This window comes from Pseudophryne corroboree, chromosome 1 (genome assembly GCF_028390025.1).
Source record: "Pseudophryne corroboree isolate aPseCor3 chromosome 1, aPseCor3.hap2, whole genome shotgun sequence".
NCBI lineage: Eukaryota > Metazoa > Chordata > Amphibia > Anura > Myobatrachidae > Pseudophryne > Pseudophryne corroboree.
The window spans coordinates 341556747-341571445 of record NC_086444.1 but is presented as its reverse complement, the minus strand read 5'-3'; the positions used below and the strand labels follow the sequence as shown (position 1 = coordinate 341571445).

Sequence of the window (14699 nt, the reverse complement as noted above, 5' to 3'; positions counted from 1 at the left end):
CTTTACCCGGGCTTCACCCACTCTGTGGAATGCACTCCCACGCACAATAAGACTCTCCTTTAGTCTCCAAACCTTTAAACGTTCTCTGAAAACTCATCTCTTCAGACAAGCCTACCAAATTTCAGACCCACACACATAACCTTAACAGCTTCCCTATCAAGTTACATCCCCTCTGTACAGTCCACATAAACTCACATTTTGTCTTCCAACATTGCTGGGTGATCATATCATATACAACCCATTAAGAACCTAGCAACCTGGGGAACCATTATGTTACAGGTAGCATCTATCCTTGTGTATCAATGCCTATTTCCCTATAGATTGTAAGCTTGCGAGCAGGGCCTTCCTACCTCTGTCTGTCTGTCTTTGCCCAGTTTTGTTCTATAATTGTTGTTCTAATTGTAAAGCGCAACGGAATATGCTGCGCTATATAAAAAACTGCTAATAAATAAATAAAGTAGGCATGGCATTGGCAATCCATGCAACTGCTATGGAGTCTGGCACCATAGGGGCACTGTCCCATAGAGAAAAATGTGTCTTACTCACAAAGCTAATATGGCTTTCTAATGTATCCACTAACAAAGCTGCAATCCTGTGCATATGCAAGATACCTCTCTCAGCACTGGTATTTAACCACTGGTATTTTAATTATGCCCCAGTAAATTTCCTACTGTATATAAACATAGGTAACCCCCCCTCCCTTCCCCTAAAAGACTCTATCCAATATGTTATATCACATGTATATATGCAACCCTGATGAAACTGTACAAAATGGGGATGAGGTTTAGATACTGTAGTATCATCCATGTTACATGCACTCTGAAGTAACAGAAAACAAAATCACTCATTCTCTAGATTCTCCAGTCTATAGGTTCTCAAACATAGTCCTCAGAACCCCAAACAGTGCATGTTTTCCATGTCTGCTCACCGGATCACAAACAAAATAATTAGCCCCACCTGTGAATCTTTTAAAATGTATCAGAGACTTATGAATACACCTGTGCACCTGCTAAGTGACCTGTTTGGGATCAGGGGTATTGAGTTTGAGAACCACTGTTCTAATTCAATAATACCCCTGTCACATCGCACAAATAACCCGGTACCGACACGGCATATTGCCGTGTTGAACCGGGTCAGTGTGCGATGTGAAAGCACACTGGCCGATTTAGCGGGTCGCCTGACCCGGTAAATCAACCCGGTAAAAAAGAAGGGTTTTACCCGGGTTGATTACCGGGTCAGGTGCGGTGTGAATGGGAGCCGTGTCGATGCGACACGGTTCCCATTCACAAGATAGGGAGAGGCGGCGCTGGAGATGAGCTCATCTCCCGACGCCGCCTCCACCCCCGCCCCTGCTGCTGCTGCGCGCTCCGTTGTTATGGCAACCGACCCGGTATATTGCCGGGTCGGAAAGCCAGCAGCGGAGTGCAAATGCCGGATCCCACCCGGTAAGTACACGTTTGTCTTACCGGGTAGGATCCGGCATTTGCAGTCTGAATGCAGCATAAGAAAAGGAGGGGAAGTGATTGGGATGCTTATTGTTTAAAAAAATTACAGATTTTGTGATCAGCCAATGACAAGCTATTCACTGGGGTTTTTAGTACGTTGTCATCATCATCATCACAATTAATCTGATCTTGACCACCTGAAACTACGGCTATCACAGACGTACATGTCAGTTGTGAGAACCCGCCCTTACAGTACTCGTCCTAGGCTAGAGCAACCCTTCCCCCTGTCACTCCGTATATAAGTAGGCATCCATTGCAGAACATGTAATTCTGTATAAGTGCATATTCTTGTTGTCCATTTGCATAGTGATTTAATGCAAAGCAAACTGCTATTGCTCTCTCTCTCTCTCTCTCTCTGCATAAGCCACATTGTGCATAACTGCAATATGCAAAGATAATATGAAAACTAGAATTTTTATTCCTACCTGACAATTGTTCCTAATTTCCGAGGTTTTAAAAATTTCATCTTGGAAATATTCCTATTTACCAAGGGCACTATGTCATTAGTATTTTTTTCCATGTTGGACAAAATTCTCACTGTCCATTCCCTGGGTTTAATAAAATTCATTGATACAGATTATTTAGATAGCTTTAAAAAAAAAAACATTTTATAATCAATTTCAGTAAACATGTAGAAAATTGTATATAATATACAGTTGTGTCAGTTTGTGTAACTATGGGGGTAATTCACAGTTGATCGCAGCAGCAAATTTGTTAGCAGTTGAGCAAAATCATGTTCACTGCAGGGGGGGCAGATATAACATTTGCAGAAAGAGTTAGATTTGGTCGGGTTATATTCTTTCTGTGCAGAGTAAATACTGGCTGCTTTATTTTTACACTGCATTTTGGATTTCAGTTTGAACACGCCCCACCCAAATCTAACTGTCTCTGCTCATGTTATATCTGGCCCCCTGCAGTGCACATGGTTTTGCCCAACTGCTAACAAAATTGCTGCTGCGATCAATTCTGAATTAGGCCCTATGGGGGTCATTCCGAGTTGATCGCTAGATAAAAATGTTCGCATCGCAGCGATTAAGTGAAAAAGCGGCACTTCTGCGCGTGCGGCGCAATGCGCACGCGCAACGTACTTTCACAACAGCCGATGTAGTTTTACACAAGATGTAGCAAGGCTTTTCATTTGCAATGTCCGCCGCAGAGTGATTGACATGAAGTGGGCGTTCCTGGGTGTCAACTGACCGTTTTCAGGGAGTGTTCGGAAAAACGCAGGCGTGCCAGGAAAAACGCAGGCGTGGCTGGGAGAACGCAGGGCGTGTTTGTGACGTCAAATCCGGAACTGAACAGTCTGAAGTGATTGCAAGCGCAGAGTAGGTCTGGAGCTACTCTGAAACTGCACAATTTTTTTTTGTAGCCGCTCTGCGATCCTTTATTTTACACTTCTGCTAAGCTAAAATATACTCCCAGTGGGAGGCGGCATAGTTTTGCACGGCTGCTAAAAACTGCTAGCGAGCGATCAACTCGGAATGACCACCTATATCCTTTATTATACCATGGTTTCACTAGAAAAGATGTATCAGACCTTGGAGATAAAGTGTACAAGTTGCCCATAGAAACCAATCAGCTCCTTACGGTCATTTATCTCGCGCATGTGTCACAGTTGCACTGCGCACGCACCAAGGTACCTTAGCGATGCCGCTCACAGTCAGGTTTTCTTCACAAAAGTGATCGACAGGGGACATTTTGGGGCGGTAACTGAGAGTGGCGGCAAAAATGCAAGTAACAACCGTTTTCAGGGCTTCTCAGCCTGAGCCTAGAATTACGATCCCATAAGCAGAAAACATGGCACCAGTGTCTCAGTTCCAGCACCCATTCTACGCGACAATAGAGCAACTTCTCCACTGACTTGAGTCTCCATGAATAGACCCTTTAGTCTTTTCTCTCCTACCACTGAATGGATGTTATTGGGCATAATCTGGGTGGCAACAGTGTGCTCTCACGTAAGAGAAACATGGGCCTAATTCCATAGCGGCATCCATTTCTGAGTCATGTGTAGGTACAGTACACACCAAATTAAGGAGGTAATTGCGTATGCAACACAATACGCGTTGGACGACTGCACCGGGCATCGGTGCATCGTGATGGGATGGTGCGAAAAAAGCGATCGCACAGGCGATCGCAAGGAGATTGACAGGAAGAGGCAGTTTGTGGGTGTCAACTGACCGTTTTGTAGGAGTGTCCGGGAAAACGCAGGCGTGACCAGGCTTTTGGAGGGAGGGTTTCTGACGTCAACTCCGGCCACGATCACTGCAGTGGCTGAGTAAGTCCTTGGCTGAGCAGCTCTGCAACAAATGCGGAGGCACACCTGCACACAAAATATACCCTCCCCCTGTAGGCAGCAACTACCTAATCGCAGGGCTGCAAAAAACGTGATCAGGCCTGAATTACTCCTTAAGTTGCATCCCCTGCATGCAGTGGCGGAACTAGCGAGCGGTGGGCCCATGTGCGACAAAATGCTTTGGCCCCCATCCCATCCAAGTCCCCCCCCTCACCCCTGGAGAGGATCTGGTGAGGGGGACCTGCTCAGGGCCAGGGAAATTGATACCTAGTAACAGTGCAAGAAACGGTATCGGAGCCCCCCCTCCCCCCACACACTCCATGCAAAACAGGGGCAGTGCGCGCCATAGGCGCGCGCAAAAAAACAGGGGTGTGGCTTCGTGGGGAAGGGGTGTGGCCACAAAATAATACCAATTCATATAATGGTGCACGGTAGCACCACTACACCAGGTAGAGCCCCTTTTACACCTTACGGCGGACAGATTCCCCTTTTTACACATTACGGCAGACAGTGTCAACCTTTTACACATTACGGCAGACAGTGTCCCCATTTTTTACACATTACGGCAGACAGCGTCCCCTTTTCTTACACATTATGGCAGACAGCGTCCCCTTTTCTTACACATTACGGCAGACAGCGTCCCCATTTTTACACATTATGGCAGACAGCGTCCCCATTTTTACACATTACGGCAGACAGCGTCCCCATTTTTACACATTACGGCAGACAGCGTCCCATTTTTACACATTACGGCAGACAGCGTCCCATTTTTTACACATTACGGCAGACAGCGTCCCCATTTTTACAAGGCAAGAGATGCAAACTCAATATAAAAAATAAAAAAATAAATATATGTATATATATATATATATATATATATATAAAATTGTGTTTATACATATGCAACACAATTAAAGACATTTAAAACAACTAATTCCTACCAGGGGCTGTTGCTGCAGGCAGCAGTGCAAGCAAATGGCTGACTCACCATGCACACAGGGAATGACCAGCAGCTCCTGCTCCTCCCCCCCCCTCCCATTATGACAGTGGTCGGCAGCATTTTATTACAATGCAGGAGGACGTGTGGAGGAGGAGGCGCTGGAGAGAGGAGGAGATAGGAGAGCATTCCCTCCTTACAGCAGCAGCCAGTGAGACCAGTAAGTTTGTATGAGGGAGGGACGGCCCCTCCTCCCTCTCCGTCCGGGACCCCTCCTCCCCCTTCAGCCGGGCTGCCGCAGGCGCTGACTGTGTTAACACAGGCGGCGGGTGGCTGCGTAGCTGGTGCCTGGTCTGTGTGTGACACGGGTGGCGGGCGGGAGTGTAGCTCGCGGCCGCGGTGGCATGATACAATGAGTCATTGTGATTCATTGTAATGCCGGCGGCTGTGGGCCCCTTGAATGCGGCGGGGCCCCAGTGCAATGCACTGGCTGCACTGCCAGTAGTTCCGCCCCTGCCTGCATGTGTAACTGCCAATGAAAGTGATGTTGGCTGCTCTCGAAGATGGAAAACTGGAGGCTTTGCGATGGCATGGATGCGTATGATGCAGATAAGAGGCGTATAGTTGCATCAGCATTCTGTTCACGTTCAATTTGCATCGGGCATCCAGAATTGTGTTTACATTTTGTGCAACTTAGAATCCGGCCCATATTACTTTAAAAACTAACACACAGGACTCTATTCAGCAGTTGCTGTGATCAAATAGTTGCTGCCCAGAAATAAAGAAAATACGCCTATTGCAGAAATTGCGAATGCATCTCAATGCATGATGTGATCGCATAACCTTAACCATACACAAATACCGGAACATCAAAGAGTTTTTCCATCTGCGTCACGCAAGGTCATCCACAATTCTGCATACGCAAGAGGCTGGAAGTGATCATCGCTGACGTCAGAGACCAACCCGAAAGACGCCATGACACGCCTGCGTTTTTACAAACACACCCACAAAACGCCATCTTTCCTCCCCTAAATGCTGGCTTCCTGTCAATCAAAATGCGATTGCATTAAAGCACAATGCGTTCGTAAGAATAATCACAAATCGCGGGCGTGCACGCTCAATGCGAATGCTGTGCATGCGCAGTCGCTTCATGATCGGCCGGCCCGGATTGCATTTTTTCAATTTTGCGATCCATGCTGAACGGGGTCCATAGACAGCAAAATCAATAAAACAGAATAGTTGATAAAAAGACAATATATCTTAACAAGTGGAATATATTGACTTCTTTTCATGTAGATATGTGCATATGACCCCACAATCTGTCAGCTGAGGTACACACTATGACGACTGGATCTGCTGACAGAGCGGTCGATTTGGTAAGTATATACACTTACCATCGCCCACTCAATATGTCTTGTTTAAAATCACAACTGGGCGGGCATTTGAATTTGCCTGCCCAGTTGTGATGTCATTGTCTGTGTTTCCTACCGCCGGCATATGAGACGTTGGCAGGTCGGCTGTGCACACACCGATAAATCTGCAATATATATCGGCACTGGCTGTGCTGCAGGGCCGACCTGATATGTCTGTGAGCATCATATCAGGTGTACACCCCACCGATGCACTCTAGATATACAGTATATCGGTTGTCACCTAGTTCATTTCAGATGCTTACACTATTTGGCAGTCTCTGACCTCCTCCTTATTTCTATTCCCCTACCCACATACTACCCACATACTTACACTGCCCCTGCCCTTACTTAATCCACCAGTGCAAAGGTCACTTACACTTAAAAGATCAGAAATTGATATCCTGAATCATTGTGTTCTGCAGCGAGCATTCAGAGGATGAGCAGGATATTAAGGTTTTGTAATATATACTGTAGATCTGATTAAATCAAAGTCAGTGAGTAATGTCTGAGAGACTTCTTGTACAAAGTTTCTACTCAGTATCATGTTACATTTTCCATGGCAATCTTCTACTGGAGGCACCCTACAGTTAATATCTAAATTCATATCTCCCAGATTATAATATGATCAGTGGAGTCGGCCAGTGGTGGATTATATATTATTTCCCAGAGCAGTAACTCCGTCTCCTACTACTCTAGCCTTTGGTGTCTAGCCTGCCAGTGGTGTGAGCAAACAAGACAGGACGCAGATTGTATAGAGAGTACATAATGGCTCCAGTCCCACCCACCCTGTGCTGACCAGGATTAAAGACGACACGAGCATGTGACTGTGTAGACCAATAACAGAGCTTGTGGCTTCCTTTCGGTCATGGTGGTGACACTGCCTAGGCCGATGTGCACAAAGTGCTTCAGCAAGTCTCGTGCACCCACTGAACTGATGACGATTTGCAAACATTGTTATTCATTTATTGCCTTCTTCAACAAAAACTTTTTGCAGCACTAATGCTGGGTACACACCTGATGGGCCGACTGACCGGCTCGCTGATTGATCAACTGATCTGGTAAGTTATATACACTTACCAATTGACAGCTCATCATGTCTGGCAATACATTACAACTACCAATTGTGACGTCATTGCCAGCGATCCCAGTGACCAGACATGGATAAGTCCCTCTGCATCCGTATGCCAGGCAGATGTGCCGATAAATCTTCAGAATATATTGTCATTTGCCGTGCTGCATGGCAAACCTGATATGTCTGTAAGCAACATCGTTCACACACATATCGGCTGTACACATGAAACAATGTACAAGCGATATATCATTTGTCAACTGTCTGAACAATATATCGCATATGTGATAAGCCTAAGGTTTGACAGTGCAGGAACATTGTATCAAGCCTCCTGACTTCTATTGTCGTGACTATTGAGTCTAAAACTGGATACACACCTAAGTGACCCAGCGTTGTGATGCAACTATACTGTATATCACATCGCTGTACACACTACATGATCCGGTATACGCCAGAGCAAAACAGTACATCGTTACATGCTTAATGTAACAACACTGTGTCATCTGTGATATTGTCCCATCTGATGTGCGGCACATGAGATGATGCTACCACCCTATTCATCAAACAATGAACTAGGGGGATTTGGGAGTACACACAAAACAATGATCGTTGCAATACGACGCGAATCGCAACAGCAATATATTGTATAGTAAGTATCCAGTTTATGATTGTGGTCTGAGAGTTCCGGCTACAATCAGCTAGTATCTTCTCATATATACTTAATGTATAACATACTTGTAGATCAAAATAACTTTAATACTGTTCATGCATATTTTTCCATTAGAATGCTAATAAATGTATACAGCATATGAAATCCATTTTCCCATACAGAAAGTCTCGTGCCTTAGGTTAGAATAAAGTGAATATAAACCCTACTTATAAATAATGTATATTTTCCTTTAAGGCTGAGAACTAGACTCCTGACATGTATAAAATATGGGATATGAATACATTCTGTAAGAACAGCGGAGATACATGACCATCTGTCTGTAACTAGTGACGTCTTACTGGATGGTAGAGCGGTTCTCTGGCAGATCTGGCAGAAATGGATGATCTTCAGCTTCGGACACTTCAGGCTTTGCTGTCGGGGACACAGACTCGCGGACTCCTGGGGTGAGAGAGGGTGAAGTATTAGAGGCCATGTGGGACACTGGAACAGAAAATAAACACAGCATTTTTCTCAAAAACTCATTTCACAAACAGTGCACCCAGACATAACATGAAAAACTGATAATTCCACACAATAATTGGATTTCCTAGAACTGTGTACTTTGGTCTGCTGCTGACCCTATCTGCATTTTATTAAATTTGAATGTGGACATATTCTGGAACTAGATGAGACAACATATAACTGTATATGATTAATAATGTATATATTTTCATATCTGTTGCACCAAATACGTATTTAAAAATACATTATTGTAATACTGATTCTTTTGAAATAAAACTCTTGGGGTGAATTCAAATCAGAAGTGCCATGATGCCTGGCTGCACACGTAGTGCTGACATCGTACGTTTTCCCTCGCACCAAGGGAAAACTTGCGATGCCGGCGGCCGCTATGTGCCAGTCTCTACTTTTTATGGTACAATTACAATGTGGAAAAAGAATCATCTCTCACAACTAAACCATCAGGTGGAAGCTCTATGTATAAGTTTTACCTCCGTGAATCTCTGCTTTTAGGTTTGTAATACCACTTACACCAAAAACACAGGTTTGACCCAAGTTTCTGGACACAGTTCCAACCTAGGTCAGACCAGGGTCAGACCCTATTTACACTGCACAGTGGGCCCGGGTTATTCCCGGGTCAGCCCCATTTACACTGAACCAGGGTCTGCCCTGCATGTCACTCACAGACCCCCCTTAAGGAGGACCTTTGCATACACAGACAATCAGCAGCTTTTAACCCTTATCTGGGTATAATAACCCGGGTGGAGCTGTTTACACTGCATCATTACCTGGATCCAGCCCTGGTAGCTACCAGGGTTGGATTCCCTGTTGACCCGACCTGGGTTATTTTTCAAGGACCATTTTACACCAAGCTGTGACCTGGGTAGACCCAGCAATAACTCCGGGTCAAAAGCTTGGTGTAAAAGGGGTATCAATCATCAGCTAGATGTCATATATTTATATGTCATATATTATATTTATATACAGTAATATATGTTATATATTTATAATCAGGGATTCAATATTGGGCCCTCAGACATGCGTCATTGCCCTTCACTCAGTGCATCTTTTATAGCACAATGAGGCATGTACATTCCATATAGCACTATGAGAAGTCATCATTAATCATCTTACAGCACAGGTTCTCAAACTCGGTCCTCAGGACCCCACACGGTTCATGTTTTGCAGGTCACCTGTAGATTTTTAAAATGTGGCAGTTGGTGATGCACAGTGCAGCTGCTAGGTGACCTGGAAAACGTGAACCGTGTGGGATCCTGAGGACCGACTTTGAGAACCACTATCTTACAGCTTCCTTAGTGGAGTTACATTTCTTTCACAAATGGTGTGGGAGAATTGAGCCCAGTTCCATCTGTAACACTGAATATTTTCAGTTTAAACCTTGCATCAGTGGGGTTAGCATAATCAGTGATTGCCGTAGTTATGGAATTCAGAACAATGAGCAATGGAAAACAGGTGGGACTCTAGCCCTTGTGATAGATTTCTTTGAGGAAAGGAATTACCTTGAAGGGTTTTTCCACATTTGGACCCTCCATCATAGCTAATGATCCAGAACTCCTACCCATATATAACGTGTAGGTGGGGTCTCTCTACAACAGCAGATTACACAAGGCACAATGCTTAATACTAGAGGTCAGGCTATGTGTCGTAACATTATCCGATTTACGCTAGTGAATGCAGTAAAGTATTTTCTTAAAGTCTCTGTGATGAGTATTATTACAGAATGTAATGAGGGGAACAATGTCAGGGAGTATGAAGAATTTTGGATACAAGACTGAACTTGATAAGAAACGTCTATTATGTTAGGTTACACAAAGCAGCAGATTTCTAATTCAGCTCTTTAATATAGCTTTCTCACTAGCTAACAGTTTCAAACATATAATTTCCAAAGTTCATAGCTTACATGGAACACGTATTTTTGCACTATGGGGGTCATTCCGAGTTGATCGTAGCTGTTCAAAATCTAGCACAGCTACGATCATCTTCCCTGACATTCGGGGGGACGCCCAGCACAGGGCTAGTCCGCCCCGCATGTCAGTGCCGTCTTTCCCCGCACAAATACAAAAGCATCGCACAGCGGCGATGCTTTTGTATTTCTGGAGTAACTCCCAGCCAGCACAGCTCCTGCGGCTGGCCAGTAGTTGTACATCGCTGACGCTGGCCGCAGCGGGTTGCGTGAGACGTCACGCAGCCGCCGCAGCCCCCCCCCCCCCAACAGTCCGGCCACACCAGCATTGGCCGGACCGCTCCCTCTAAACGGTGGCTTAACGCCGCCGTCCAGCCCCCTCCCACCCAGCGACCGCCTATGTCTCAGAGGTGATCGCTAGGCAATGACGACTGCCATGCGCCGGCGCATGCGCAGTTCAGACCCTATCGCTGCACTGCAACAAACTGCAGTGAGCGATCGGGTCGGAATGACCCCCTATGTCAGCTCATAGTTTGTGAGGTAAAAACGAATTTCATGCATGATAACACGTCTTTAGCAGTTGCTTATTAGTGCAGTGCATATAGGCTTCTCTAGCTGGAGCTAAACTTCAGTGATAGGTACTGTAGTCCATCACTGTACAGGAGTTTGTGATACTTCTGTAAAGTTAAAACAGGTCTATGTCTGTGTTTAGTCTGATGTACTGAATGACATAGAAAAACTAAAATGGCCAAAGTTGCGATGGTGATGTGATGCTGCGTCTTCAGACGCAGCACTCGAATCTGCTAACTGTCAGAGGTTGCAAAAGGGTTAAAGTACAAAGTAATTTGTCTGGCGCTAATTATGAGCTTACCTTACTATAAGAAGCTAATTGAAAAAGGGATAGTTAGTCCCCAAGCGAAATACAGAAATATAATAGCGCTAAAGATCTAGATATCTTTAAAAAAGATTTTGGTTTATTTACAAACAATCCACATCATTGAATGTTGCAACATATTAAAAGGCTTGGGAAGCATAATGTATCTTCCGTTGAGGACATGATCACGTGACGGGACTGCGACATCTAAACATCATCTATTACGTTCACAGTGTGCGATCACGTGACGGATAGAGTCCGGTCACATGACCGCACCATTCAACCTATCGCACATGGTGTGTGTTCCATGTGGATGTTCGGCGGTCATGTTATCCGGAACCGGATTTTGGATGTACGGTATATCTCAATTTCAAACAGTTATATTGTGTAAAACTCATGTTAGATTCTAAAATAAGATTTTACTTACCGATAAATCTATTTCTCGGAGTCCGTAGTGGATGCTGGGGTTCCTGAAAGGACCATGGGGAATAGCGGCTCCGCAGGAGACAGGGCACAAAAAGTAAAGCTTTTCCAGATCAGGTGGTGTGCACTGGCTCCTCCCCCTATGACCCTCCTCCAGACTCCAGTTAGGTACTGTGCCCGGACGAGCGTACACAATAAGGGAGGATTTTGAATCCCGGGTAAGACTCATACCAGCCACACCAATCACACCGTACAACTTGTGATCTAAACCCAGTTAACAGTATGATAACAGCGGAGCCTCTGAAAGATGGCTTCCTTCAACAATAACCCGAATTAGTTAACAATAACTATGTACAATTATTGCAGATAATCCGCACTTGGGATGGGCGCCCAGCATCCACTACGGACTCCGAGAAATAGATTTATCGGTAAGTAAAATCTTATTTTCTCTATCGTCCTAGTGGATGCTGGGGTTCCTGAAAGGACCATGGGGATTATACCAAAGCTCCCAAACGGGCGGGAGAGTGCGGATGACTCTGCAGCACCGAATGAGAGAACTCCAGGTCCTCCTTAGCCAGAGTATCAAATTTGTAAAATTTTACAAACGTGTTCTCCCCTGACCACGTAGCTGCTCGGCAAAGTTGTAATGCCGAGACCCCTCGGGCAGCCGCCCAAGATGAGCCCACCTTCCTTGTGGAGTGGGCCTTTACAGATTTAGGCTGTGGCAGGCCTGCCACAGAATGTGCAAGTTGGATTGTGCTACAGATCCAACGAGCAATCGTCTGCTTAGACGCAGGAGCACCCATCTTGTTGGGTGCATACAATATAAACAACGAGTCAGATTTTCTGACTCCAGCTGTCCTTGCAATATATATTTTTAATGCTCTGACAACGTCCAGTAACTTGGAGTCCTCCAAGTCACTTGTAGCCGCAGGCACTACAATAGGCTGGTTCAGATGAAATGCTGACACCACCTTAGGGAGAAAATGCGGACGAGTCCGCAGTTCTGCCCTGTCCGAATGGAAAATCAGATATGGGCTTTTGTAAGATAAAGCTGCCAGTTCTGACACTCTCCTGGCCGAAGCCAGGGCTAGAAGCATGGTCACTTTCCATGTGAGATATTTCAAATCCACCTTCTTTAGTGGTTCAAACCAATGAGATTTTAGAAAGTCCAAAACCACATTGAGATCCCACGGTGCCACTGGAGGCACCACAGGAGGCTGTATATGTAGCACTCCCTTAACAAAGGTCTGGACTTCAGGGACTGAAGCCAATTCTTTTTGAAAGAAAATCGACAGGGCCGAAATTTGAACCTTAATAGATCCCAATTTGAGACCCATAGACAATCCTGATTGCAGGAAATGTAGGAATCGACCCAGTTGAAATTCCTCCGTCGGAGCACTCCGATCTTCGCACCACGCAACATATTTTCGCCAAATTCGGTGATAATGTTGCACGGTTACTTCCTTCCTTGCTTTAATCAAAGTAGGAATGACTTCTTCCGGCATGCCTTTTTCCTTTAGGATCCGGCATTCAACCGCCATGCCGTCAAACGCAGCCGCGGTAAGTCTTGAAACAGACAGGGACCCTGCTGAAGCAAGTCCCTCCTTAGAGGTAGAGGCCACGGATCTTCCGTGATCATCTCTTGAAGTTCCGGGTACCAAGTCCTTCTTGGCCAATCCGGAACCACTAGTATCGTCCTTACGCCTCTTTGCCGTATAATTCTCAATACTTTTGGTATGAGAGGCAGAGGAGGAAACACATACACCGACTGGTACACCCAAGGCGTTACCAGCGCGTCCACAGCTATTGCCTGCGGATCTCTTGACCTGGCGCAATACCTGTCCAGTTTTTTGTTGAGGCGAGACGCCATCATGTCCACCATTGGTCTTTCCCAACGGGTTACCAGCAAGTGGAAGACTTCTGGATGAAGTCCCCACTCTCCCGGGTGAAGATCGTGTCTGCTGAGGAAGTCTGCTTCCCAGTTGTCCACTCCCGGGATGAACACTGCTGACAGTGCTATCACATGATTCTCTGCCCAGCGAAGAATCCTTGCAGCTTCTGCCATTGCACTCCTGCTTCTTGTGCCGCCCTGTCTGTTCACATGGGCGACTGCCGTGATGTTGTCCGACTGGATCAACACCGGTTTTCCCTGAAGCAGAGGTTCTGCCTGGCTTAGAGCATTGTATATTGCTCTTAGTTCCAGAATGTTTATGTGAAGAGACGTTTCCAGGCTCGTCCATACTCCCTGGAAGTTTCTTCCTTGTGTGACTGCTCCCCAGCCTCTCAGGCTGGCGTCCGTGGTCACCAGGATCCAATCCTGTATGCCGAATCTGCGGCCCTCCAATAGATGAGCACTCTGCAACCACCACAGAAGAGACACCCTTGTCCTTGGAGACAGGGTTATCCGCAGGTGCATCTGAAGATGCGACCCTGACCATTTGTCCAACAGATCCCTTTGGAAAATTCTTGCGTGGAATCTGCCGAATGGAATTGCTTCGTAAGAAGCCACCATTTTTCCCAGGACTCTTGTGCATTGATGTACAGACACCTTTCCTGGTTTTAGGAGGTTCCTGACAAGCTCGGATAACTCCTTGGCTTTTTCCTCCGGGAGAAAAACCTTTTTCTGAACCGTGTCCAGAATCATCCCTAGGAACAGCAGACGAGTTGTCGGCATTAACTGGGATTTTGGAATATTCAGAATCCACCCGTGCTGTTTTAGCACTTCTTGCGACAGTGCTAATCCCATCTCTAGCTGTTCTCTGGACCTTGCCCTTATTAGGAGATCGTCCAAGTATGGGATAATTAATATGCCTTTTCTTCGAAGAAGAATCATCATCTCGGCCATTACCTTTGTAAAGACCCGAGGTGCCGTGGACAATCCGAACGGCAGCGTCTGAAACTGATAGTGACAGTTTTGTACAACGAACCTGAGGTACCCCTGGTGTGAGGGGTAAATTGGAACGTGGAGATACGCATCCTTGATGTCCAAGGATACCATAAAGTCCCCCTCTTCCAGGTTCGCTATCACTGCTCTGAGTGACTCCATCTTGAACTTGAACTTCTTTATGTACAGGTTCAAGGACTTCAGATT

At 45.7% G+C, this 14699-nt stretch overlaps 1 protein-coding gene across 3 annotated transcripts in view; it reads right to left on the bottom strand.

Moving 5' to 3' along the window:
* The window catches only part of MMP17 (matrix metallopeptidase 17), a 241210-nt gene that overhangs the window by 39630 nt on the left and 186881 nt on the right, over positions 1 to 14699 (bottom strand). For 2 of the 3 annotated variants that reach the window (XM_063964657.1, XM_063964659.1), the window contains exon 6: positions 8225 to 8366. In XM_063964657.1, coding sequence (XP_063820727.1) covers positions 8225 to 8366 — 142 coding nt within the window. The remainder of the gene's footprint in view (positions 1 to 8224; positions 8367 to 14699) is intronic. The other variant, XM_063964658.1, reaches the window with a different exon arrangement.